The 27,549-nt window shown below is 40.6% G+C and overlaps 1 protein-coding gene across 5 annotated transcripts in view; it reads right to left on the bottom strand.

Moving 5' to 3' along the window:
* Exoc2 (exocyst complex component 2) overlaps window positions 1-27,549 on the bottom strand; it is a 180,306-nt gene that overhangs the window by 92,656 nt on the left and 60,101 nt on the right. For all 5 annotated transcript variants that reach the window (XM_052726869.1, XM_052726873.1, XM_052726870.1 and 2 more), the window contains 5 exons: window positions 16,613-16,693; window positions 9,660-9,805; window positions 9,451-9,532; window positions 8,591-8,693; window positions 3,950-4,068 (listed from right to left, as the gene is read on the bottom strand). In XM_052726869.1, the coding sequence (XP_052582829.1) occupies window positions 3,950-4,068; window positions 8,591-8,693; window positions 9,451-9,532; window positions 9,660-9,805; window positions 16,613-16,693 (531 nt within the window). The remainder of the gene's footprint in view (window positions 1-3,949; window positions 4,069-8,590; window positions 8,694-9,450; window positions 9,533-9,659; window positions 9,806-16,612; window positions 16,694-27,549) is intronic.

The raw sequence follows: 27,549 nt of genomic DNA, 5'->3' as shown, positions 1-27,549 counted from the left end.
TGACATTGGTATTTTAATTTGAAAATTTTAAATATCCCTTACCTCTGAAAAATTTATAGATAATTATGTGACCTACTTCAAATAATACAGAATGAGGAAGAGGGAAATAGCAGGTAAAGGATTAGCTATATTTTAACAACTAATTAAACTAAGGTAGGTATACGAGAAATTGTGTGTGTGTGTGTGTGTGTGTGTGTGTGTGTGTGTGTGTGTGTGTGTGTATCTTGCTTTCAAATATGCTTGGCGCCTAGGAGTATATGTAAGGTCCTGAATTTAGTTCCCAGCACTGTGTGTGTGTATGTGATTTTCTAAAATGAAATAATAAAAACTGCTTCTTCAAAAGATCACATCAATCTTTTAATTAAATGTTGTATGTTAAAATTATTTACAGTCAGCACTATTTGGACTTGGGGTTATTAATAACAAAAAACAATAAAAAGAAGTCATAAAGCTGAGAGGGAGATGGGCTGGGGCACTAGGGAAAATTGGAGGAAGATAACGTTGGATGGATATGGTCAATATACATTATATAAATGTTAGGAACTTTCAGAGAATAAAAATTATTGCTTAAAAATTATTTACATAATTCACATTAGTATTTACTGGCAACAAAGGTATATTTAAGCATATTCAAAATGCTAAAGGAAAAATTAATTTCAACAATAGTTTTCATTTAAATTTGCCTAATGAGTTTAGGAAATTACATGGTAATGCCATGAAGTCTGCAGAGTAGGTTCAAAGAGCTGTAAGGTGCCATCTTTTACTTTCAATTAAGAAAAACAATTACGAAATGAACTAGGTAAAGCTTGTAACTAACATTCTCTCAATTAATGAGGAAGTTCTACACACATTTTCAGGAAAAAAGCTAGAGGGATCTGATTATATGCAAGCTTTTTCACTTTTTCTCTGAAATGCTGATTTTCAGTACATAAATACAAATGTATATAGCAATACTTAACATTAAGACAATAGAAAAGGGGCTAGGCATGCAGTTAGGAGACAGAGCACTTGCCTAACACACACAAGTGTCATGCTTCCACCCCTAGCATGGAGGAAAAACAAGATTGAGATCTTTCAGCGATAGAATATTGGTGATCAGCTCTCTCAGGCAGAGGTGGCATGAGACTTTCAGAGACGTTGTTTTCAAACAAGTCTACAGAAATATCCCAGAGATTCATATACATTCCCACTAAATTCTCTCTTCAGACTGTTTCTAAGAAGGCTAGGTAAGAAAATCCATTGTCAGAACACACTCTGGGCAGCCCACAAACAGTGACAGTGTTGAGCAGCATTACCATGGCTCCAGAAACCTTTCTTGTCCTCCTGCCTCCAGGCTAGGTACTCCTGCAACAGGATTTCACAAAAGGCTCTCTGCACTTCCCAATCTTTTCACAATTACAATCAAACATGTACTTACAGCATTTGAAAATATTACATGTTCCACAGACTCAAAGCTCCAGCAGGTCTGCTCTCTACTGTCTTGTGCCTCTAGCAGGACATCCAGAACACTGATGATGCAGCCTGGCTGCATGTGACCTGTACACTGTACTCTGCAGTCAGAAAATTAGCAGGCACATCCAATCTCTAATCTGTAGGTTGCCTGAGCCACATGATAGCCATGAATGTAGCTATCACATAACCATACATTTACATAAGACTGGATTTTTTGGTTGTTTTGTTCGTCTGCCTGTTGGATGGATTTGTTTGTTTTGCTTTTTTAACTCTCAAGGTTGAGAACTTGAACTTTGTAGACCACAATTTTCTGTCAGAATGACAAAAGGCTGGACATGCCCATGAGTACTAGTAAATGACAGATGTTAAAACCACTCTGGGATTCTGACGGTAAGTCAATGGAATACAGTAAACTAAAAGATGACTGGCTGACTGCACTCTTAAGATTTCCAAAAACTGTCCATATCATATGCTTTCATCTTCCCTTGCAACAACAACAACAACAACAAAAAATTAATGACAACTGAGGTTGTGATATCAGTTCAAAATACACGGGGTTTCCAAAGTATCAAACACAGAAACAGAATTGGAACTAAAAGTCACATAAACCCATGACAGCACATTAATGACAAATATATTAGAAATGAAGGCCACCTCTCCATGATGTCACAATGCTGGCCTCATGTTGTTTGTTCCCCCACATTCCTGGGACTATTCCCTTCCCAGGTATCTAAGGCACAGAAGCTACACTTCCCAAGGACACCAGCAGCAAGCGACTCAGTGTCCAAGCCATGAAGCTCTTTGTTCCTCTATATCCTTGGTTTTTCAGACTCTGCTGCCATGCTGTCCCTATGGCTACCTCTTCACTGTGGCCGTTCCAGGCTTCTCTTCTCCCAGCCATTTACTGAGGATTTTGCCTTTGGTTTTCTTTCTTTTTCCATCATCATGAATAAATGCATGAATTTCAAGGGACCATCTGGGTATAAACTACCTCCAAGCCTCTGAATCTTTAACCCCAACTACCTCTTGGATAGATCTATCTTCTTCATGACAGACTATCCAAACTCACCTGTAAAATTCAAGCTGGGGGAAACACTAAGTTCCCTAGTTCTCAACAGCACCACCATGCTAATAACTATTTCAGGCAGATGGAGACTTCTAGGAGGTACCATTCCTCCATCTCTTCCTCCTGTTCCTACTTCCGGCCCTAGTCGTATCCATTCTAGTTCCTGAAGAGCCCTGACTCCACCCTCGTAGTTCACATTCCTCACCCTAGGCTAGGTCAGTGGTTGGCACCTGTCTGCCAATCTCACCAACCTTGATATAGAATTACTCCTTCTTGTCCATTCTTCACACGGAAGCCAAAGATCAGGTGTTTCCCTGCTTGTGGTCATTCCATGCCCCCCTCGCTGCTCTCTGGACAATCTTCACACTCCTCCAGGCAGCTAACAAAGTCTACTACTTGAGCTTCTTAACTGTAGCCTGAACTCTTGTAGCTTTTAGCAGGCTCAGTTCCAGGCACAGAGAACGCAAGGCTGTCTCTGCTCCCTTATGTTCTTCCTAAAATAGATAGTTTTTCATCCAACTCAGACCTTTCTTCTTCCTTCCTTCACTGACCCTCAAAGCCTGGATTAGAATTTGCTCTTGTATGCTGCCATGCCACTCAGAATTTCTCTTGTCTTAGGAAATGACAGATTCTACAGCATTCCACCTAGCCAGTTACCTCTGTCTCCTTCAGCAGACCCTTGTGGCTGTACCGACAACTAACAGGATCTGAAGCACAGCCAGCAACATATATTTGCTAAATGACAGAATTAAACAAAGAAACATCAACAAGCCTGCACACAAACACAGCTTTAATTTTTCTTTAAACTTACCTCAGAGTCCTGGGCAGGAGTTCCTTTCTCAAGCTAGAGGTTTCTTGGCAGCTACTTCCAATTCTTAGCTAATATAGAGCCTCTGTAAGCTATCTTCACAAACCAACTGCCTGAAATAATCTTCTCAGTTACCTTCCTTCAAAATCTTTGTTGTTTTTCTTTTTATCACTTGTCTCGGCATTTTAATGCCTAGCTGCATGCTTAGTACATTGCCCTTCCTCTGTGATGACTCCAGGAGGCAAGGCCTGCTTCTCTTTCACTCACCACTGTCTACCTAGCACTTGGTATCCACCTGATCCACAAGTGACTCCGGATATGTCTGATGAAGAGGGGAACTTATCAAGGACTAATACAGTTTCTACAGCATCATGTCCACCATTTGTAAAATGTAACTCTCCCATAAAATAAAATGAAGTTTTGTCAATATTGCTAGACAACCAAAAATACAGATTTATTAGGAGTGCTCTCCCCTACTTGTGGCGTCCACTGTTAGGTGTAGTGCTGAACAGTGGGGCAGAGGGCCAACAACAACAAAGACAGCTACCAATCTCCAGAAAATCTGCTCACCATTTCATTAACTAAGCATTAACAAGCAAGTACATGGGAAGAGAATCCCTTGCCTTTTAGGCTCTTCATGTGGCCCTCTTTGCAGTCTTGCATGAGTTTGAGGGTCCATTTGTGCTGTGCTCCGATACACTGCCAAGCAGGGTCACCAGGGGCATGGAGGTCAGAGAGATACCTGAAAAAGCAAAGTGCAAGGCCCCTCCTGTTATGACAGCGAAAGCAAAGGTTGGTGTTGTAACATCACTACCATTTTTGAAAGAAAAGCTAAAACCTAACAAACTATTAAAGCACTTGCCAATATTTGTCTTCAATACTTTGTTCACTATGAAATATATTAAACTGTCTTCATTCGATAGAAAATGATAAAGTTGTAGGGTTTTTCTTTTTTTAATTTCATGTGTATCATGTTTTGCCTACATTATGTCTGTATACCATGTGAGTTACTGGTGCCTATGGAGGTTCGAAGATGGCCCTGGGGTCCCAGGAACTGCAGTTATAGGCAGTTGTGAACTTCCATGTGGTTACTGGAAATTAAACCCAGGTCCTCTAGAAGAGCAGCCAGTGCTCTTAACAACTGAGCCATCTCAGCAGACCCAGCTGTAGGTTTTTAAATGATCTCTTCCCCTGGGAGTCAACAAGAAAGACAAAAACAACTTGACAAAGGCCAAAACTTGAAAGGATTTGGTGAGAATACTTCTTTATATTTACACTTACTTCCACTTTCTTATTTAAAGAAAAACAAAAGGTGTAGGTAGAGGGAGAAGAAGGGAGGAGGGAGAGAGACAGATGGAGAGAGTGGGGGAGGAAGAAACCAGCTGACCACTGGTAGTCAGAAGCAATGATACTTGCATTTATCAATCATACCAGATCCACTGGCTATCCCTTCCATTCTCCTCCACTCCTACAAACGCAGAAGTGGTAGACACCACATTACAGTGACCATGTACTCATGACCCCGCAATCCAAAGCGGTTCAATCTAAACCTGGGGTGGGGTGGGTTTTTTGTTTTTGTTTTCTGTCTGAGGAAGAGGGAAAAACTAACTTTACATTCGAATTACTTCTCTCAAGTGTTTCTGTCACTTGAGAGTCATTTCATTTAACCTAGCTGGGAGCCAGCAGAGGGCACTGAGTGAAAATTGTTCCCCCTCTCTGATATGAAATATGGCCACTGGATGGCAATGTGACACTGTTCTTCAATGACTTAAGTTAGAGGTCACTGAAATTTGAGGTCTCTTTGACAACATGCACTTACCTCCAGGGTGTAAACTAATTCACAACTGAGGAACTATTTCTCTATAAAATGTAGTGCAGATGGACACTTTCTTAACTTTCAAAGGTTCTTAAAATATTTAAAGTTTTCCTTATGCAAGAAATACCCACATCCATGTAGAAAATTTGAATATACTTCAACTGAAATTTTTCTGTCAAACATAACTTGTTTGGCCCTAGCCTTTGCATAATACACACACGTACCAACTCCAGAAGCATGTTCAAATGAACTTACGGCCCTAAAATAGTTTTTAACCCTTAGCTTCTTTTGTCTTGAGGTTAAAAATTTGTGGTCCATGATAAACGTTCATTGATGGTTACAAGCTGTGACCTTAGCTGAGTCCTAATCACTGTGGGGCACACCCACATTTCTTCAGTAGTGGGCACTCATTACTCAGACATCTCAATTAGCAGCTAATTAGAGGAGAAACAAATCCATTTTGTATAAGTTCATAACAAACAAGATGTTGAGCAGAAACCTGGCATGCATTTAGAAATGCCCCACACCAACCCTGACCCTCAGGAGCTAATGGCTCAGACGCCTGCCTCCCCAAGAGCAGCAACTCTGCCTGCAAAGCACTACAATGGCTGTCTGCTCTCCCTGCAACTGTCCAGGGGCTGCAAACAGCGATGTCTATATGCTGAGGAGGAGGACGCCAACTTAAAGGAAGGATTTACTCATATAAAGAAGGCACCTATGAGCCTTCCTCATTTGTGAGAACACAATCCTCAGAAGGAAACCACATTCCAACAAATTACATTTATCTTAGTATGAAGAATTCAATCCAAACAAGTTCCCCAAATCCAATCTGATTTTTCCTCTCCCACAAAGCTTTCTCTTTTATTATCTGGGATATAAATGCAGCAAATAGTAGCCTGTGTCTTTCCTTCCCTAAGAAACACATTCTGTCCCTCTCTGCTGAGAATAACTGTTGCAACAATCTCCCTACATGGCTGCTTTGCATCTGGATACTGCAGAGCACCTAGATTGTCACTCACCCCTCCAGTTCGCTGTCCACAACAAAGTACAGCAATGTTCTCCGACAGAAGCTGCTTCCTTTCGCTGTGAAGTTACTGGCTAAGAAGGAGGGCAGTGTAGCACTTGGGCCCTTTTACAGCCGCCCATCAGACTTGCTTTGTAACTTCTAAAACTGTAAATCTCTTTAACATATACACGACAGCCCTGAAATTTTTAATAATCCTCTATCATCTTACATGAAAAACATTTTATGAAGCTATTGTCTCAAAAATTCTAGAGAATGTTTCAGTTAGAAAGTTAGATGTTTTGTTCTAGACTTCAGTAAATTTCCTTTTAATACCAAGCTTAAAACCAGAAGCTTCATTACAAAGATCTTTGTTTAGATGGTGCAGGCTATTGCTTTTTCTTTTTAAATAACATATAAGAGAACATTTTTGGAAAAGCCTTTCTAGAAGGATAGGGAGGGAAAGAATCTTAATTCTGATGAGCACAGATTAACAGTTTTAGAATTTAAGGGGGAACATTTTCAATGAGAATGGGCTCAATCCTCAGGAAAACAAAACAAAGGAGACCCAAAAGCATTTTCAGCCATCCTCTCTGCTGAGGGAGTAGGGCCACACTGCCATAGAGAGAAGAGAGGTGAGCTCTGCTCCTTACTAAACTACAGAGAAGAGGGTGCCTTCAGTTATGCCTGGGGAGAGCTGGGCAGCACAGCAGTGTGCATGGCAGAGACCATCTGACACGCACAGCTGTGCCCAGGCTGTCTGGCTTTACTTGGTGCTCACAGGACCTATCACCATAGACATAAAAGTCAAACAGACTTGACCTGGCTCTGATCTTATTTTCCTGTTCATTAATGGCTAGAAATGTACATTTTAAAATTAATCATCAGGTTTCTCAGTGCCTTCTCAATTTTGTACCCAGGAGTTTAGCGTACTGCTGCAAGCAAATTTAGCTTGCTCACATGTGACAAGGGAGCTAACCTTCTAAGGCACAACGAAGCTTCCCTCAGACACTTGGCTAACTCACTCCAGGTTTATTCCCACTTTAAATCTGCAATTCTGCAAGTCAGGAAAGTTCCTCGTGTATACATTTCCTCAGAAAGGCAGCTGAAGAAAGGCAAGGGGGGTTCTGACATCAGAAAAGCTGTGTCTGCTGGACAAGCTCGGGTTCCTCAGCCTACTTGGGCCCTTTGGCCAGAAAGGAAACACAGTTAGTACCCAGCCCAGTGTGGGCACAGGGCCTGCATTTCCCAGCAGCAGCAATCAATTTCAGTGCTCTCTGGTTCCACTGCTAAATCCTCTGTCCTACATCTGCTCTCACCATTCCCATCACCAGAAGACAGGTAAGTGCAAGTCCTTAGTCCCTCCCAACAGTGTTCAGGCCAGGCCATCTTCCTAGGCCTACAGACAGTATTTTCAATGGCCACAAGATGACCACAGGCAAATACACACATATATGTATGTATTATATTTCATTTTCAAGCTACTGAATTTTTAATAAATTTTATTAGTTAAAGAAGTCATTGAACTTGGAAAATAATAGCTTATTCTGAAAACAGACCACACTTAAGATAGCCCGCAGAAAATAGGTCGGCATTTTTAAATCTCAGATACAAAAATCTTATGGTTTACGTTTCATCTCCAAGTGCAGGTATAAGCTATGTACAGATAAAACTTACTGCCTGCTCCTAATGTGCCAGGTTTGAGCTAACTCCTTAAATAAATCAACTTCTCACCAACCCTGAGACTCAGCTCTGCTGCCTGCTGTGTTCGCTTTGCAGATGAAGAAACTCAAGTGCAGGACTTGTGTGAGCTGCCCAGAATGAAAGGCTCATTCCTACAAACAAGCTCCGACTCCTCAGCTGCTCTATCACCCGGGGAGGTCCATCTCTTCTAATTGTGCTCGTTATTTTTACAGTATTCCCAACAGAATATTCCCACAACTACTTTTCTCAATGATCACTACAGGCTTATAAACTGACATACATTCAAAGGAAAACCTTCCATATCCACATATTCATGTGCTACCATCAAGCATGGCACATTCTTGATCTATAATTTCCCACCTAGCAGTACTCTGCACTAAACCACAGTGGAGCACCTACCTTATGGAGCATGGCATTTGCAGGGTACAGCACCCAGTCCACCTGGGAGTCAGATGGTCACCATTACTCAGCAGGAAGAACAGGTGAATGAGCAATGAGATTGCTTTCCCACTGACATAACTGGCAGGTCATCTTTCCTTCAGAGAGGGAGTTCCCCATAACTGCTCCCAATTTACTCATATTGAAGGAATATTCATGTTCTATACCAGATACCTCCAAATTTCTATTGTCTTCCCTCTCACCATTTCATCAGTCTCCTGATTGCCCCAGAAAAGCTTTGCAGGCTTCACAATATATCCCATAAATATACTCAATATGTCACAATTCTTGCAAAAGTTTTACCTTATGTAACGCTTTTGGTCATGTAAAGTTGATGGAGTCTCGAGCAATTTCTTTAGAAGTAATTCTCTTAGATCTTCAATTCCAGCTTCTACTTCAGCATAATCTATTTTTAAAAGATGCAAGATTTACCGAACTGAACTTAAAATCAAATTTCAGAAAGCAGAATACTGGTTGCTTTTTGACTGAGAAAGAGACACAAGGGACCTTTGTGGAGGGGTCATAACACACCATCCCAAGTGTATGGGAGGGCATAAGCATCCATCAGAATTCAGTGACCTGTAACATGCAAGGTCTGTGCATTTCACTGCATGTAAATTTCACCACAGTAAAGAAATAAATTCTGCTTTTGAGACCTTCTGGGTTTCATTCTTTTAAATTTAATAAGACCTATGGTATTTCTCCTAGTTAGTATGTTTTTAACCATAAGATATTTAAGCTTTTTTTTTTCTGTAAACCTGGTATTCAGAGTAATTTTTTAAAGTATTGAGTTTGCTTTAGAGTAAGATTAGAACTCACAAATACACTGTTTTAGCTTTAAGAGGGAAGACTGAAATGCATGTTTCCACATCTGTAAAAGGCTTGTCGCTGCTTCTTTCTAGTATGAAAGCTTTCAATAGCACTGTGGTTAATAAACAGCAAAGAGTATCTGAGACTAACCCCCACCCACCGTAAAATGCTCATTCCCACTACACAGCAGGAAGAAAACGTGTGAGGTTATTTTGAACTAACTGTTTTACATTTTAAAGAAAGCACCACATAAACAAGGTCTAAGATGCAAGTAGCATTCTTTGTAGAATATACACTCCGCATTCTTCTTACAAAAGGAGAGGAAAGGCCTAGAAGTAGCAAATACATCTTACATTTCTTGAAAACTTGCACCTCTGTTTTCCCAAAGAGTGACTTGGCTTTTTCATAATCATTAATAACCACATCATAATCCCCCTTAAAAAGAAGAAACACACTGTGAGATCATCAGAAAAGAACAGTAAGCACACTGGTTAATATAAAATATCTTAATGCATCTTTAACATTGGCAGCATCTATAACTGTACATACACATATACTCTACCTTTTGAATATTCCGTTTAATAGTGAGAGGAAGGTTGAAGAGAAATTTGAACCGCTGAAGCACATTGAGTGCATTCCTAGTGGAATCGGCCTTGTCTTTTCGACCTAACACTTCTTGAAATAATGTGTCAGCAGTATTACTTGCTCCTGTTTTCAAAAGAGAAAAAGGCACACACGTGACACTGACCAGAATTTGAACACTAAATACAAATGTTCAATTGCTACTGTATCTTTACACTGGAATTCAGTAGACTTTTTAAAAAACTACCTATATAGAGATCGTTCATAGCTGGCTAAAATAAAGTTTGTTTTTTTAAGTCCTTTCATATGTTAAGAATGCTATCTAATTAAAAGCAACAACATTTACTAAGCCCAAGTAATTTTCTCCAATGTGAATCTATATTTTTTTTAGTTACTCTTCTAAATTTTGACACAATTGTGGGGGCTTGGGCTATTTCATTATTTTGAACAATGAGGAACACACACACACACACACACACACACACACACACATACAGTTAAGTTCTATTGATTCTATCAAACTATCAGAAAATAAATCAGATACAGGAAACAGCTTTCAGAAAAAATTTTCAAAAAAGTCATTACAGCTAACCTTACTTCTTGACAGAATTATCCCTCTGTGTTGCAGGCATAGAGAATTACATAAACCTAAATGACAAAACCTTAACACAGCATCATTACTGTTGCTTGAATCAGCTGAATCTTATAAAATTGGGTACAAACAGGACATTTCATAGGATTTTTTCTTTTAAAAAGTACAAATTATATGTATCACTTTAATGAAAGCTGTTTTTCTAGGGCAAAATATGCTATAAACAAAAATAGTTTAAATTTTGCAACATGTGAATTATTTTTAATTAGCTACGAGGAAGAGAGGGGGGGAGAGAGACGGGAGAGAGAGAGAGAGAGAGAGAGAGAGAGAGAGAGAGAGAGAGAGAGAGAGGACACACTGCTTTCAGCTGTCTGACCTGCTTGTAAAAAGTCTCTACATTATCTGGTCTAGTGACTATACTTTAAGCAAAGATGAAAAACTCACCTCGTCTCACTGGGTGGTTTGCACACCATAGCCACACTGTGGGTGGCCTGATCCTGTTAAAAGTCGTCTTTGTAACATGATTGTTTTATCTAAATAATGTTTAAATTCTGCTGAAATTTTAAAGGTCTGATATAAAAACTTGGTTTGGTCAAGAGAGCCGTTTTGCCCACATGCTATTTAACGTGGGTACTAAACCACTGTTGTGGGATGAGAAATACGTTTGCTTCTTGCCACCAAGCCACAGAATGAAGGCTTGAGTGAGTATTTGAAATCTGATTAGAATTTAAAAACGTTCTTCAAGAAAAACTATCTTAGAACATTTGCTTATCATTTTAAAAATATAAACTTCATAAGTTTAAGCTGTGTAACTGGATGAGCACATGGAACAGAATCTTTTTAAAAGGCTACTTATTTATATATGAAGTTTGGGTCTTACACCAGCAAATTCCTTTTTCTATGCAATGAAAGAATTCAGAGCAAACAGCCTAAGTTCAAAATTGAATTATTCTCAACATTTTAAAGTAACAAGAAATTTCCAGCTAATAATTTTAACTCCAAAAATATGAAAACAAGAACTGGTGGAAAACATACTATTAAAATATATACATTTTCTAGAGATAATTTTGTAGGAAGAAATTATAAACTATGAAAACAATTTATGCCAAAATTTGTGAACTGAGAATTTAAACTTATACAAGGTTGAAAATTATATAGACAACTTTTGTCAAAAAATTATGATACTGTTGTGATTTTTACTGCATTCACAATAAAAATAAAGTTCATAATTCTGACAACTGGGAGAGACAGTAAATGATAAAATATATGAGAGTAATGAAACCAAGATCTACACAGCAGATACAATCACCAGCAGTCACAAAATGCTCCAAGTATCTTTCCTTCCCAGGACTGTAAGGGGACAAAAGCCCTGTGCAGGAGAGTGGGACTCCTTGTCACATGTGGACTAATGATGCAGACAACGACATCAGCTGGGTGTCCAAACACTGATCTGACAGAAATCCTCCACATATGCTAATCCACACACACCTTGCTCCACCTTCACACCAAGAACCCTCAAGTTTAAGGCAACTGATAGGAGTTTGGATGTCCAGCAAGTGAGCGCAGAACAAATGTATCTGGGTTGGACGGCCATGCCTTTGCCCTCAGGTGCGAACAAACCCTGGTGCTGGGTCTCAAACACCCTTCCTCCTTAGCAGAGAATGGCCTCCCCACAGTTGATCTGGACAATGAGTATCACTGTGTCACGGTTACACATGGGTCCCAGGAACTAACTAACAGCAACCCACTACAGCGGCTGCGCTCATAGAGCAGTAAAACATGCCCCAGTGTATCAAGGGAAGAAGCTGCTGTCCCACTGGTCCATTACACTCATACCTGCCTCTTACAGCCACCTAGAAAATCTAGTCTTGTCATTCAAAGGGTGTCTTATAATTTCAGGCATGTTTATTTAAAGTAGACGTTATGCTGTCTCCTATTTCAAAGTGACCACACTGGTCCCTTTCTTTATACTGACAACTTGAGATGTGAGATCACAAGTGGTGTGTGTGTGTGTGTGTGCGTGCGTGCGTGTGCGCGCGCGCCTCATGGGAATACAAGGGCTGGATCAACACAGGAGTTCCCAACCATCACACAGTTCGTTCCCAGGGAAAGACAAGCTGCTTGAGAGTAGAAAAGCAAACGTAAAAGCAGCTGGACTCCAAAGGCCCTCAAAAATGCACAATGACATTTGGCAAAGGCAGGGCCCCCCAAAGACCAAACCTACATTGAGTGCCTCTGTTTCAACAGGCACCAAGATGACTAGCTAGCTGCTCTCTGTAACTGAGTGCTAGAACAGAATGCCTGAGACGGTGTGCACTGCTTACTCACAGCCATGCCACACCCTGGGGCCTTACAGATCCACATCATGTGCACACACACAGAAGGTCTCACCAGGAATGAGAGAGCTGAAGGTGGTAGCTCTCATGAACCAATTTGTTTCAACACAAGTTTGAGAAAGGCTAAAATTAGGGCTGGATCATCTTTTTCTTTTTTGAATGAAACTTCCTAAATATTTATGAGCCAATCAATTAGTAGATCTCAGTTTCTCATAGACTTGATTCTTAACAGAGAATTACTGATTCTTACTTAGAACACCTATTTAGAGTTCTAAGTCTCCAGCTTGGTCATTTTCATTTTATACATACTACTTAGATTACATCACCCAGTCTCATTGCCTCAACTACCATTTCTAGGCCGCTGACCCCCAACTCTGTATCTCGGGATGTGTCTGTGAACTTAAGAGTAAATCTTTAGACTATCTTTACTAGACATACAATGACAGCTCATAGGCTTGCTTCACAGGGCATGCTACTCTAAAGGAAGCACACACACCACTGTGCACATGCTCACACCACCAAGATAGACAATGCTTCTTCTCACTTCACAGGGGAAGCAACTGACCTACAAGTCACCTCACCTGCCCAAAACTTTTTAAAATATTTTAAATTTATTCTTTGAGAATTTCATATATGTATACAATGTGATCATATACACCCACCATTACCCCCCTTTAGCCTACCCAGATCCTCCTAACACATGTTCCCCCCAACTTCATATTTTTTTAAACCTATCAACTTCATACATGTTTTATTAAACTCACTGAGTATAATTAGTGCTGCCCATATACACAAGTGTAGGGTCATCCACTGAAGCATGAAAATCCTACCAATGGCCACACCTTCACAGAAAATGACTCTCTCCTATAGCAGCCATCAACTGTGTCAATATCACCTCAGCTAAGGGTGGAACCTCATGAGCCCTCCCCAATCCATGCTGGAGCTCTGACTGGCTTCATCTTGTGCAAGTCCTGTGCAGATAACCACAGCTACTATGAGTTCATGATAACATTCCATACCTTTATTTAGAAGGCAGCTTGACAACAGAACCATTTAATAAAACAAGAAAATAAGTTTCCCAGCAGGCTTTAAGGCCTTTCCAGCCATGGGCTTCAGACCAACTTTGCAGTGTCAGGCATGAGTTTGAAAATCACAAAGAGGCTGTCACCCTGTAACAGTAACTCCGCTGTTGCACTAGTGTTTATGTCCAGCCTGCTGGGTCAGTTTGATTGCATGCTGGGTCCAGTTCTAGGTAAGACTGTTGATACATTTTCTACTCTGAAAGCACTCAAACCTCATCTGCCCTATTTAATACAAGGAAGTAGTGAGAGTCAGGAAGACATTCAGTGATCAACTCTCAGGAATCCCAGTCTCAGGTTACACATAAACTGAAAAGAGTTGTTTCCTCTCCTCTGTCCTTGTGTCCTAAACCAGCTCCCCTTTCCTTGATTTGAGGACCAAAATGTAAATGTCTCACAAACCATTTTCCCTTTTTTATTGCAATGATCCAATACTGCCATCTTTATTTCTGCCCTGCCATGGGCTCATGGTCTATTTCATCTGTGGAGCTCACTCTGACTGCTGCCCTTTATCCGGTCTCCTTTTGAATGTACAGCGGTACCATCTAGGCTACTCTCCTCAACACTCCATCACATAGCTTCCTCACTGCACTCCTTTAGGGGCTCACCATCTTCAAGACTAATTTTACACTAAGGAGAACTTTGGTGGGCACAGCAGGCATCTCTATCACTCCTGACTCAGCCTATCCCCTTTCTAGAACCACTGCCTCCCTTTCACACTGGTGACCAGTCAGGACACACACGTGTATCCACTTATTTCACTGCGGACCTGTTCCTCTCTGCTTAACTATCTGGCTGCATCCTACTTCTCTTTCAGGGTGCATGTGATGATTTTCATATTCTCCACTGTGAGGCAAGGGGAAAACAGGCACTATGCTGGGGATGGAACCCAGAGCCTCACTTGTGCGAGGCAAGAGCTATGCTACTGAGACACTCCAACCCAGATTCCTTACATTTCAGTTAGGTGCTCTTTGTGTGAGTTCCAGATATACTCCCGGATTATCGCCAGTAAAACATGTATTGATGCTGATGCTAACACAGCATGATTCAATAACCTGCTTACATGCCTATAGTTTCCAAGCAGTGACACACACTTAGACACAAGGCACAGGCTCTATCTTTATATTCCTGTGATATATACTAATGAGGGCTCATTAAATGCTTACAGAGCTGCTGTGGGATGTTCTGTATGGCAAATGTGTTGCTGATTAGTCAATAAATAAAACACTGAATGGTCATTGGCTAGGCAGGAAGTGTAGGCAGGACAAGGAGGAGAATAAAGCTGGGAAGTGGAAGGCTGAGTCAGAGAGACACTGCCAGCCGCCATGATGAGAAACAGCATGTGAAGATGCCGGTAAGCCACGAGCCATGTGGCAAGGTATAGATTAATGGAAATGGATTAATTTAAGCTGTAAGAACAGTTAGCAAGAAGCCTGCCACGGCCATACAGTTTGTAAGCAATATAAGTCTCTGTGTTTACTTGGTCGGGTTTGAGCAGCTGTGGGACTGGCAGGTGAGAGAGATTTGTCCTGACTGTGGGCCAGCCAGGAAAACTCTAGCTACACAGAGCCAAGGACTAAAGCTCAGGATTTGAGCCAATGACAAGTATTCTTTCTACCCAAAGAAGCACAGCACAGTATAGGAAGGCCTTCTGAGGCACCATGGCAACAGATACACAGGATAAAACACGACAAAGTGATTTTTAGGCATCAGTAGGAGTAACTGTGTCAGTGACTGTGCTATACTTATTACCTTTTAAAGTTACTCAGGGAATCTCACTCTTTTGTACAAACACTGTAGCATGATGACAACTCCAATGATACAAAGAACACCCTTTGAGAGGAAACACCTCCAAACCTTGAAGGATCTAGCAGCACCGATACAGAAAGGGCTTTGGTAAATATTTGTTTGGGTAAAATTCAGAACATATTCATTTTAACAAAGGCTGTGACTTGTCTCAGAAGCAAAAGCACAGCAAACCCCAAGGCAAGCAATAGGCACAGGAGTGATACACAAAGGGAAAGGTTTGAAGTCCTGTTTAACCCACAAACCTAGAAAGAAATGTCCAAGCATTCCAATTCCAACACCAAGGAAAGCCTACACCAAAGCTAACATTCTTTCTACAAAATACTTTCTTCCTGACACCACAGGTCTATGAAGAGATGGTTACATAAGGGCCCAGAATGTTCTACTCAAGGGACTAAACCAAACTATAAATACAAAATTAACTTTGTATCATAATCCTGCATTTAAAAATCTCTAAACATCTATGTGAGGTTGCCTGGGTTTTCTTGTCCCTTCTTGATAAAAATCATATATTCAAGGAGATTCTTATGGACATCATTGCTTCAGATTGCACATGGACTACATGTGTGATACATTTAAAACACTTCTATTACAACAAGAATTAATCCACCTGATGAGTTTCTTCTAAGTTATGAGGGCAAGCAGCTTGGAATGTCAGAAAAGGAACAAAAGGGAAATGGAGGGAGGGAACAGCAAACGTGGGGTCTGCTGGGCCTACAACTTCTACATGTTCCAGAGTATAACCTTGCAGGAAAACTCAGCGTATAAGGAAACGGGCAGCTGTGGTACAGGAGCTTGGTACAGGAGCTGAGGCTCTGCACTGCGCACTGGCACGTCCCACGATGGGGACTCAGTGTCTGCTCAGTGGTAACCCTGGCTGCTGTCTCAGTGCCCCTGTCTCAGGGGAGCAAATGACAATTCTTGAGAAATATAACCAGATTACAGTAAAACGCAAACAGATTCATTTCACTCTTTCCACTGACCTTCAGGTTCCTTAAGTCCTTATTGAGAAGTGAATGCTAAAACACAACTCCCAACTTTGCCCTGGGAAATCCCTCAGAACGGCTCTATAGTTTGCTATCAAAGCCATTAACAGTCCTGGGTGGCAGAGCAAACTTACTATTGAGGACATTCTCCAATTTCTGTGTCATGGATCCTTCCACTTTTTCTGTTCCATCTGCTTCTAGTTTTTGATGGATAGCTAGGAAGAAACAAACAAATCTAGTTAAAATGTGGGCTACTTTAATGGGCAGAAAGATATTTCATCAAAATAACATTTTGAAGCCATTTGTACAAATTATTCTATTATTTTCACCACTCAAGAGGAACATATATATGCAATATTCTGGAATGGACAAACACACACAGATGACACCATTTACATGGTTCACAGCTTAACATTGTTCAAGCAGTACATAACATACACTCCTCTGGTCTTCAAGACACAGTGAAAGAGAAGAGGAAAAGGAAAAGTGGGATTTCAGGCCTTTAGCCTGATCTTCAAATGTGGCCACAGGAAAACAGTCTTATTTCTCAGCTTTACTTTGTAAAATAGAAGGACTACCATTTGGACTCTACCAACCCCAAAAATTTAATTTTGGGTCCAGACTATAACATGGGGAATATATAGTACTCCTCTTATATTCACAGTAATCCTGGAAGTTCCAAGGGAACATTTCGCAACACGTATCAATGCACCAACTCTGGACAGATAACAGTGTGTTGTTACAATCCTTGACTCTGATAGAGAATATTGGGGAATGAGTCACTTAGTAATATATGTTTAAAGCTGCTACCTAGTGGAAAGGGAAGGTTTAAAACAGTTCTCAGGCTTCTTTGGGTAAGGGATTACGACTATAATTTCAGATTTTAAAACTGTGACCTCTGAAGCCAGCACAGCAACATTAGATAACCTGTGACTGTGCACTAAACACTGCATTCTGAGGCGCATGGGTCACCCACTGACAGTGATGCACATCCCAGTATTTCTATTGAAAGGATGAGAAACTGTGGCTCCACACAATTAACATGCTTGAAAAGGTCACAGAGCAAACTTGGGATGTGAACTCAGGCAGCCTGGTACCAGGCCTTAAAACCTCATCCCATGCTGCCCACAGCGCAGATCAGTAACTCACGCTACCTAGGCTTCTGTTTTTATGTCTGTAAAATGACACCAGTAAACTTACTGTGCCTTAGGGAACTGTATTCACTTGTAATAAAGAAGTTTCTCCTCAAAACAGTGGCAGAAGCAGCCTAGATTTCTACTTTTCCACACAATTTGCTCAAGTGAAAACCCAAATCCAAGATGTTTCACTCTGTGGTCTTTCAGAACTAATATAGTGAAATAAACATCACTCTTAAATATTAGGTACTCACTAACATTCCAATGGTGAGTCTGTTACAGATTCTGCTTGATTACCTAGGCACAGGTGCCAGATTTATACTACACAAACAATCAAACAAGCCTGCTTCATGCAAATGTGGATGTGTTTATTTCTTTTATGAGATCTATATAACTCATTTTGACCTATTGGTCTTTTAAAAAACTCAAGAGTTAAATCCAGTGTTCAAATGCTTATAAATATGTTCTCAACTCCAGAGAACATTTATTTTTCTGCTCCTTATAATTAGTTTTTAATCCTAATTTTGTCCTTAATACTACATTTTCCTGTAATGCTACCTCAGTTTTGTTTTAAATTCTAAAACAGACTGCTCCTGTATTGAACTGAACAAACACATTCATAAAAAGAAAAACAAATACATGGAGGAGGAACAGTCACTACATATTTTTAATTGTCTTCACTGATTTGAAATAAAGAAAAAGTGATTTCTTTACTGTCTGAAACTTAAATTATATGGTAGAAGTGACCCAGAATATTCCTGTAGATCAAAGCTTAAACTTACATTCAACTTGTAAAGTTAAATGGAAGAGAATGTTCCTACATCTAAGCATTACAAGGTAAACCAGAGACACTGCTCCAGGGGAGTAGAGCTGCCCACACCACATTCCATGCTGCTGCAATGCTCTGACAAGGTTGGATGCAAAAGCAGAACTGACACGTGTGTGGCTCACTGTGCAGGACCACGCGTGGCCTGTCCTGAGCAGGAAGGTAGCACGTTTTACAAACAATTGTTATTCTCTTAAGTCAAATTAACATTAAAGGAAACTGTGCAGCCACATTTTCTGATGCTGATATAAGCCATAGCAATCAGCAGGTCAAGATGAGGTGACCTGGTTCCCTGAGCTCAGTTTACAGCCCTTTCTGCTGACAAAGCAACTTCCTCCTGCCCATCTCTACCACAGCAGAACCACTGTCAAGCTGTCAGCCAAGCATGAGGACTAAGAGACACTGGGATCTGATAAAGGCAATCCTATTTTCCAGAAAATTAAACCAAATAACCCAGTGTCTGGTTCATTTGACCTTTTATTTTCTCTGAAAACATTTTTAAATAGAATAACTCAATAAGCAACTGGGTATATGATCACAGGTTTGTTATTGTTTCTAATCTATTAAAAACTTAAATATGTGCAGCAGTTGAACATCATAAGCTTAAATTTAGGAAACAAAAAGGTATTATAAAAGCACCAGTCAAAGAAAAATTCAGGTTCTAGGAAAGTGTCTATTATTTCATTGGAACTGTATCATCGTTTCATTTAACTTGAGTAAAACATGCACTAAGCAAAATATGAAACTGCAACTTCAATCAAAAATTCAAAATGCCTCAATGTCTGAACATGCACTTACATAGATGTCATTGTTAAATGAGTCAGTAAGAATGGAGTATGTGTGTGTCTGTGTCAGGATTGATAAGAATGCACTGCCAGGTAAGGAGATACATACATATATATCTGCTCTAGACACCATGCTTGCTGCTAGCCTTCTTTGAGACAGAACATTAAAGCCAGAGGAGAAACAATCAAACTATTTCCATAAACAACCACACAGTGAAGATGTCACAGCCCCTGTCCTGTAGTCATTATCATCAGCACTTTTTTTCCTTACAGCCATCTGAAAAGGATAGCCATGGTTGTTCCAGGCCTATACAGCTAGGCTGTAGCCTCATCATGTTAATGTCCTAGACTCTGAAAGTTATACTTAACAACAACAAAAAAAAAAAAAAGGAAGGGGTGAACAATTAACTATACTGTTAATTCAAATTCATTAAAAAGCCTTTTATACATATAGTTTCTATTAGCTATCACAGAAAACTTCTGTCAGTGCTATAGTTTAGGTCTTGAATGTGAAAGGTTTGACTGCACATGGTGGTACTAGGAGGTGCTACTGGTCATTTGGGCATGCCCTTAAAGGGAATACTGTTGCTCTGGGTCCCTGCCTCTGGCTCCTTTTAGCTTTCTGTTCAGTGTGCTCTGCCATACACTCCCACCATGATGTAATGCCTCATTAGAGGACCAAAGCCACACCTACCCCCAAACCTAGGCAACTCAGAACAACACCCCTGAAACTAAGAGCCAAAATGAACCTTTTTCTTATAAGTCAATTATCACAAATATTCCATTACAGTAACAGAAATCTAACACACACAGCGGTTAAACCATATATGTTACATTTAAATTGACTACGCAACCTCGGATTCTTTCTCCTCACTAATTATATTGCAAATAAAAAATAATAAAACAATCTCAGCTGCCACATAAAGACAACAGGTAAGAATGACTCACTTGGATAACTGAGTCCTAGGACAGCATGCTGCCCACCTTTCATCAACACACACCAACAATAGTAAATGCCAAAATCCCGGTTCTGCTTCAGGCTTCCTAGAGTTGCTACAACATGCAAGCAATGCACTGAGCTGCTTGTGTATGGATCCTGCTTTGGTCTTTTTGGATCCTGCTTTGGTCTTTTTCTGTACTGCCAAGAGTATTCATTCAATTTGGCCATAGTTCTCAAAAGAAGCAAAACACTCATAGTTTTGGTTTGCTACCGTAAAAGTGACTCCACAGATCTAAATGCACGAGCTCTAAGGGCATTCAGGGAAATGGTGATGAACCGGAGGAGTGGAGCCAAAGGTGTCAAGGACCTCAGAAGGGCCTCCCACATCAATGTATGCAGCAGAAACATCTCTCAAGCTAGAGGCTCGCTAGGGGCTGGCCTGAACGGCAGCCTGAGACCCTCAGGTGCATCAAGACTTCCAAAGAGTGGGAGGAAACAGCAAAGTGGAAGCCAGGAAAAGAGTTGCCTGGAACTGGAAATGCTTTTGGCAGTCTATGGTAAAGAAAGGTGATGTCAGACACAATACTTGTCAAGTTCTGACTAAAACAGTGGTGGGCATACACAGAGGCAATAAAACTAATAAATGAGAAAAAAAATCAGGCAAAGAGAACAAAGACTTCAGACCGCATAGCTGCTTGAATCGACTGAGAAAGCAGACTTGGACTGGCTCTCAAACAGTCCACACAGTGAAAGGAAGACAATGACAACCACCCACCGAGGACATCTTGAAGAGGAGTGGGCTTTGGCTCATCACCCTGCCCCTTTATCTAGTCCTACAATTTCAGGACATCACGGAGCAGCGGCAGAAACTCTGCAGAGCTGTCTTCAGTCCTGCTCCCCACTCTCTCGCCTCCAGCAAGCCTTGCCTTTTACAGCCAGTTCAAGAACAACTCCACACACAGCACGGCAAGAAAAAGACAGAACAAGGGCTGAGCAGGTTGGGCACCTCCTACCAGGTGTAGAGGGACAAGACTACATCTTTGTTTAAGGCTATTTTGAGATTTGAAAGCTATGACTTATGACATCTAAAATACTGTTTTTGAGAACTGAACACACTGGATGGCAGCCTCCAAAGTTTAGCAAGCACTGGAATAAACAAATGGCAACAAAACACTTCAGTACGTCCTGTTAGGCACGTGCCATCTTGTCTCTCCCTTCTGCCTTCCTCCTTTTTAATTCAAGGCTACACAAATATCTTTCAATCATTTTGGTGGAGGTGAACAACTAATTTATATACAGATAAAAGAACCATGTTGGTTCAGGATTTCTTCTCAATAACACCATCACTGGAACCAATGCCTCCTGGAATAATTATCTTGTAGTCCAGTGGCTCAGGTAGATTCCTCAGCTGGCAGTCCTCTGCTGATATTATTGGCTGTTACCGGAAGCCAGGGCTAACCCTGAATCCTCTGGAGGTAGAACAGAAAGCTCCACCCACAGAAGTTCCCCAAACTCCATTCAACACATAATCTCTCCCACAGCTAACTAGACTGTACTTTCTCCAGTGATTAACAGGACTACAAGAGCTCTAAATGAGCTCTGTAAGATACTCTTGCAAGTGGCCAAGCCAGAAGGTCACCCAGAGGCTATCCTTATCTTTGCAATTGCTATAATCATAATATTAGCATCAAGAAAACACACACCAAATTTTCAAAATAAGTTTACCTAAATTCTATACACAAAGAAAAGTGACTAAGTTGAAGAGAGAGATTTATCTGCCAGTTTTATTACAAATAATGTGGATTTAAGTGATGTCATTAATCTGGGCATTGGTAACAAATCAGTCATACTAAAGAAACTGACTTCTTCCCCCACCCCATCTCTTTCTTCCTTCCTTTTCATGGGGGGTGGGGTGGAGTAATGGTGAGCATAAAACCCAGAACCTAGGGGTCTAGGGAAATTATCTAATAGGTGATATATTCCCAGGCCTTTCCTTGTTCTTATTTTTATACAGTTATGTAAAATTGGCATATACTAAAAAAAAAAAAAATCATACTCTGTTGACAGTAAAGTTAGTCAGAAACACAATTTAAAGACAAAACTGATACAAACTACTAGTCTAAGAGCAAATATTACATATTTTAAAAGGAGGCCAAAAAAAGGGTACCAATACAAGAACTAATGTAAAAATATAAAATGTGGTATGTATTCACTTATATGTGGATATTAGCCATTAAATAAATGATAAGCAACCTATAATCCATAGTGTAGCTGAAGTTTTCTCCAGTCCTGGCTGGCCCACGGTCAGGACAAACCTCTCTCACCAGCCAGTCCTGCAGCCGCTCAGACCCAACCAAGTAAACACACAGAGACTTATATTGCTTACAAACTGTATGGCCGTGGCAGGCTTCTTGTTATCTAGTTCTTCTATCTTAAATTAACCCATTTCTATAAATCTATACCTTGCCACATGGCTCATGGCTTACATGTTGGTACTCATGGCAGCGGCTGGCAGCATCTCCTGACTCAGCCTTCCTGTTCCCAGAATTCTCTTCTCTGCTTGTCTACTTTTACTTCCTGCCTGGCTACTGGCCAATCAGCATTTTTTTTTTTTTTTTTGGGTTTTTCGAGACAGGGTTTCTCTGTGTAGCTTTGCGCCTTTCCTGGGACTCACTTGGTAGCCCAGGCTGGCCTCAAACTCACAGAGATCCGCCTGGCTCTGCCTCCCGAGTGCTGGGATTAAAGGCGTGCGCCACCACCGCCCGGCTCCCAATCAGCATTTTATTTATACAGAGCGATATCCACAGCACCATAGACCCAGAGATGTTAGGTACAGAGGAAGGGACTTGGGAGGACACATGGATCTCCCTGGAAGGAAGCATAGTATAGATTTTATAGATGGACTAGCGGGGGACAGGTATGAGAGGATCAGATGGGGAGGAGAGATAGGGTTGAGGGAGGGAATGTGGAAAGAGACAGCTGGAATTAAGGGACATTTGAGGGATGGTATGGAAACCTAGTACAATGGAAACTTCCCAAAATGTATGAAGGCAATCCTAGTGAGGTCTCCTAATAATGAGAGAGATGGAGTCCCAACTGGCCATCTCTTGTTACAAAACAAGGCTTCCAGTGCCAGGACTGGGTTGAATTCAATTGAGTTGCTGACTGCCAAGACAATGGGTTGCTCTCCACAAATTGAAAAGTGGATCCAATTGCTGAGGCCAACAACTACACAACTCACTGAACATGGAGAAGTCAAGCTGGCATCTACAAAGAGTCTTCATCCCTACATATTAATATCTTTGCTACAAGACGGTACTCTTGTTTTTTGTATACTGTGAAGATTTGTCACTCAGGTTGGTTTGATATAAAGCTGTATGCCAATAGCTAGGCAGGATTTGGGGAGCAGAGAGGATGCTGAGAAGAAGAAGGGCCGAGACAAAGAGAGTCACCAGCCAGAGATGGAAGAAGCAGGAAAGCAGCATGGGCAGTACAAAGTAAAGGTAATAAAGCCACGAGGCAGAAAGTAAATTAATAGAAATGGGTAAGTTACATGAGTTAGAAACAAGCCAAAGTTATCGGCCAAGCTTTCGTAATTAGTAAAAAGTCTCTGTGTAGTGAGTGATTTGGGAGCCGGCAGGAGGGACAGAAAAATCTGCCTACATACTCTGCATGCTACCAAAGGAGAAAAGCGAACACCAATACAGCTACAATACAGACTGATTTACAATTGTGTTCTGCCTACAAGATATGCTAGTACAAAGGTGGCATAAAGCTTGTGAGAATAACCATCTAATCTGACTTAAGGCTCACTCCAGGAGATGGACACACCAGACACTGGTTGGGTGGTAGAGAACCTGAAATTAGATAGCCCAGGGAACTATAGTAAAACCAAATACTACTGTTCTACTAAAAGAATGTAGCAATAAAATGATTCTGAATATTTTGCTATACTCATAGATCAGTGCCTTATTCAGTCATCATCAGAAATGCTTCCTGCTGCAACAGATGGGAACAGATGCAGAGACCTGCAGCCAGACATTATGCAGAGGGAATCCTTGAAATGCATAGCTCTAAATAGGATGTCTACATCAAATCCCCCCTCACCCTCTAACTCCAAGCTCAGACAACCTCAAGAGGAGGTAGAAAGAGTATAAGAGCCGGAAGGGATGGAGGACACCAGGAGAACAAGGCCCTCTGAATCAGCTGAGCAGAGCTCCTATGAACTCACAGAGACTGTAGCAGCATGCACAGGGCTGAGACATGCCTGCACTAGGTCCGCTATGTATCTATTATAGCTTTCAGCTTAGTGTTTTTTGTGGGACTCCTGAGTATGTGAACGAGTGGGTCTCTGATTCTTCTGTATGCTCTCGGGGCTCATTTAATTCTGTTGGGTTGCCTTGTCCAGCCTCAATGTGATGATTTTTGTTTTATCTCATTATATTTTATTTTGTCATATTTGGTTGTTATCTCTTAGAAGCCTGTTCTTTTCTAAGGAGAGAAAGGAGGTGGGTAGGAAGGAGTAGAGGAAGGGAAAACTGTAATCAGGATATATTTATGAGAAAAAAAACTTTTTAATAAAAGGAAAAAAGTAAAATAATATATACAGATAAACTAAACAGACCATGGCAAGGCCTATAACCCAGATTTTAAGTAATTTGAAAATTATAATGCAATACTAAAAAAAAAAATCTTTTTTTCTAGGAAATTCTGTATTTGCCAATTCTGTATTTGTATTTGTGTGTGTGTGTGTGTGTGTGTGTGTGTGTGTGTGTGTGTGTGTGTGTGTAAGAGAGAGAGAGACTGATGAAACCTAACCATCCCCATCACCAGCCCTGCCACACACTAAGCCCTCTGGTGTAACAAGAACAACATGATCTCAGACCAAGACACTAAAATTGAGACAAGAAATGCAGTGACAGTAAATGACAGCATGGGGTGGAAGTCAGTGGTTCCCAGAGTGGAGCACCATACAAGGTAAACGGCCTTGCTTCTTCAATGATATGAAAATTAAAAGGGTAGGGAATAAGAGGAACTATTCCAGTTCAAGAGATGAGCTGAAAATGAAGAATTCTTGCTAATTTTATTAGTTGTTGGAGAAGTATTATAGTTACAAATGTAAATGGTCTTAAGAAAGGGACTTACACAAAGGCATGAAGGGAAAAAAACATGCTACTTGAGATTGGTTTTAAAATATATCATAAAATATAAACTAACCAATCTCAAAAACTAAATCAAACTTAAAAATAAATCAAGTATAGAAAAATACTTGTAAATGAAATTCTGGTATATTGGGGTTGGTTACACTAACAACAAACACAATGAAAAATCAGAGAAACAATCTCATTTATAATAGCCACAAAAAATAAAAAAACAACAACAACAAAAAAACCAGAATCTTGGTATAAATCCATTGAAATTGAAAGACATATAATAAACCCTTTAAGACAATGAAGAAGATACCAGAAGATGGAAAGACCTATGAAAATGGCCATCCTATCAAAAGGAACCTACAGAGTCAATGCAATTCCTATCAATCCTCTAACACAATTCTTCACAGAAATTGAAAAAGATCTTAAGTTTTATATAGAAACAAATACAAATTCAGAGTAGTCAAAACAATCCTGAACAATAAAAAGAACTGTATCACCATCTCTCATTTTAAGCTCTGCTGCGGAGCTGGAGTATTAAAAATTGCATAGTACTGACTGAAAACAGAAACACCGATCAATGGAATTGAGCGGAGGACCTGGATATGTTTATGTATCTATACTTGATTTTTTACAAAGAAGCCAAAAAATACACACTGGAGAAAATACAGCATCTTCAATAAATAGTGCTGGTTAAAATGGATAGCTACGTGTAGAAAAAAATGTAAATAAATCCTTATCTCTCCTCTGAATAAAACTCAATTTCAATGATCAAAGATTTCATCATAAGACATGGAAAGAGATAACTAACACAGGATCTTTGAAAATGCAATACGGAAACTTAATTCTTGTAGAACCTTCATAAAACATATACATCTATACATGTGCGTATCTACACACATGCATGCATGCACACATGTACAGGTAGCACAGTGGAGTGTTACTCTATAGTTGGGGGTGGGGCACAATGCCAGAAGCCATAGACTATCAAATAAAAACTTGAGTGCAGGGTGTGGTCCACTTCTGTTCAAGTTGTTGGTCAATGGGGTCCCAAAGAACCCCTCCAAAATATTTTTTTCTCATTACCATTCCTACTGTCATTGTTCTTGGTTCCCTCCTGAACCTGATGAAAGACATGGAAAAATCATGCTGGTACTAACCTAGAAACATCGTCTCTACTATCTAGCTTTCTTTCATGGTGCTGGAAGGTGCTATACATGCTTGTTGAAGAAACCTCATCAACATTCTTACCTGGATGTGAATTCTGTGAGCCACAATAACTGGCAAAATATGCCCACTGGTGCAACAGTGGCATGAATGCCATGGGAGTAACCAACCACTTTCTGCCAGAACTTGTATCTGACTGTTAAGTGGGACAAAACACCATGGCTGGCAATGTCACAGGCCGTAGAGAAGAACCAAGTACTAGTATTCTGCAAAATGGTCATTGTAATAACCTGCCCCCTAAGTTCTTATCTTTTTTTTTTTTTTGGTTTTTCGAGACAGGGTTTCTCTGTGTAGCTTTGCGCCTTTCCTGAAACTCACTTGGTAGTCCAGGCTGGCCTCGAACTCACAGAGATCCGCCTGGCTCTGCCTCCCGAGTGCTGGGATTAAAGGCGTGCGCCACCACCGCCCGGCAAGTTCTTATCTTTATATGCATAGATTAGTGCACTTCTCAATATAGAGACCTACAACTGGTCGATGAGCAAGGGAACTGGACTGCTCAGCTCTAAATTAGACATCTGCATCAGAGCTCCTTCCTCCAAGGCTAAAGAATCTTTGCAAAGAAGGCACAAAAAGATTGTAAGAGCCAGAGGGAATAGACATCTGCAGTGAACCAGTATTTGTGAGATATGACAACTCTGTTGCACACATGAATTCACAGGGGCTGGGACTGCATGAGCAAAACCTATGCAATATCAAGCCAATACAGATATGGAAAAGTGGTAATGAAGCTCTACCCCTATCTGAGGAGCTATTGGAAATTGACAGATGTTGTGGAGGGAAGGTTGTATCAGTGACTTTTCTACTGCTATGATAAAACACCATGACAAAAGCAAGTTATAAAAGAAAGGGTTTACTTCGGCTTATGGCTCTAGAGGGTTAGGAGTCCATGATGACAGAGTGAAGGCATGTTTGCAAGAGAAGGAAGCTGAGCGCTCACATCTTGAACTAAAAGCATAAAACAAAAAAGCATACTGGGAATAGTGTAAAGCTCTGAAACCTCAAAGCCT

This window comes from Peromyscus californicus, unplaced genomic scaffold, assembly GCF_007827085.1.
Source record: "Peromyscus californicus insignis strain IS unplaced genomic scaffold, ASM782708v3 Scaffold_8__1_contigs__length_139910024, whole genome shotgun sequence".
NCBI lineage: Eukaryota > Metazoa > Chordata > Mammalia > Rodentia > Cricetidae > Peromyscus > Peromyscus californicus.
This window is presented reverse-complemented; position numbering and strand designations above follow the sequence as displayed.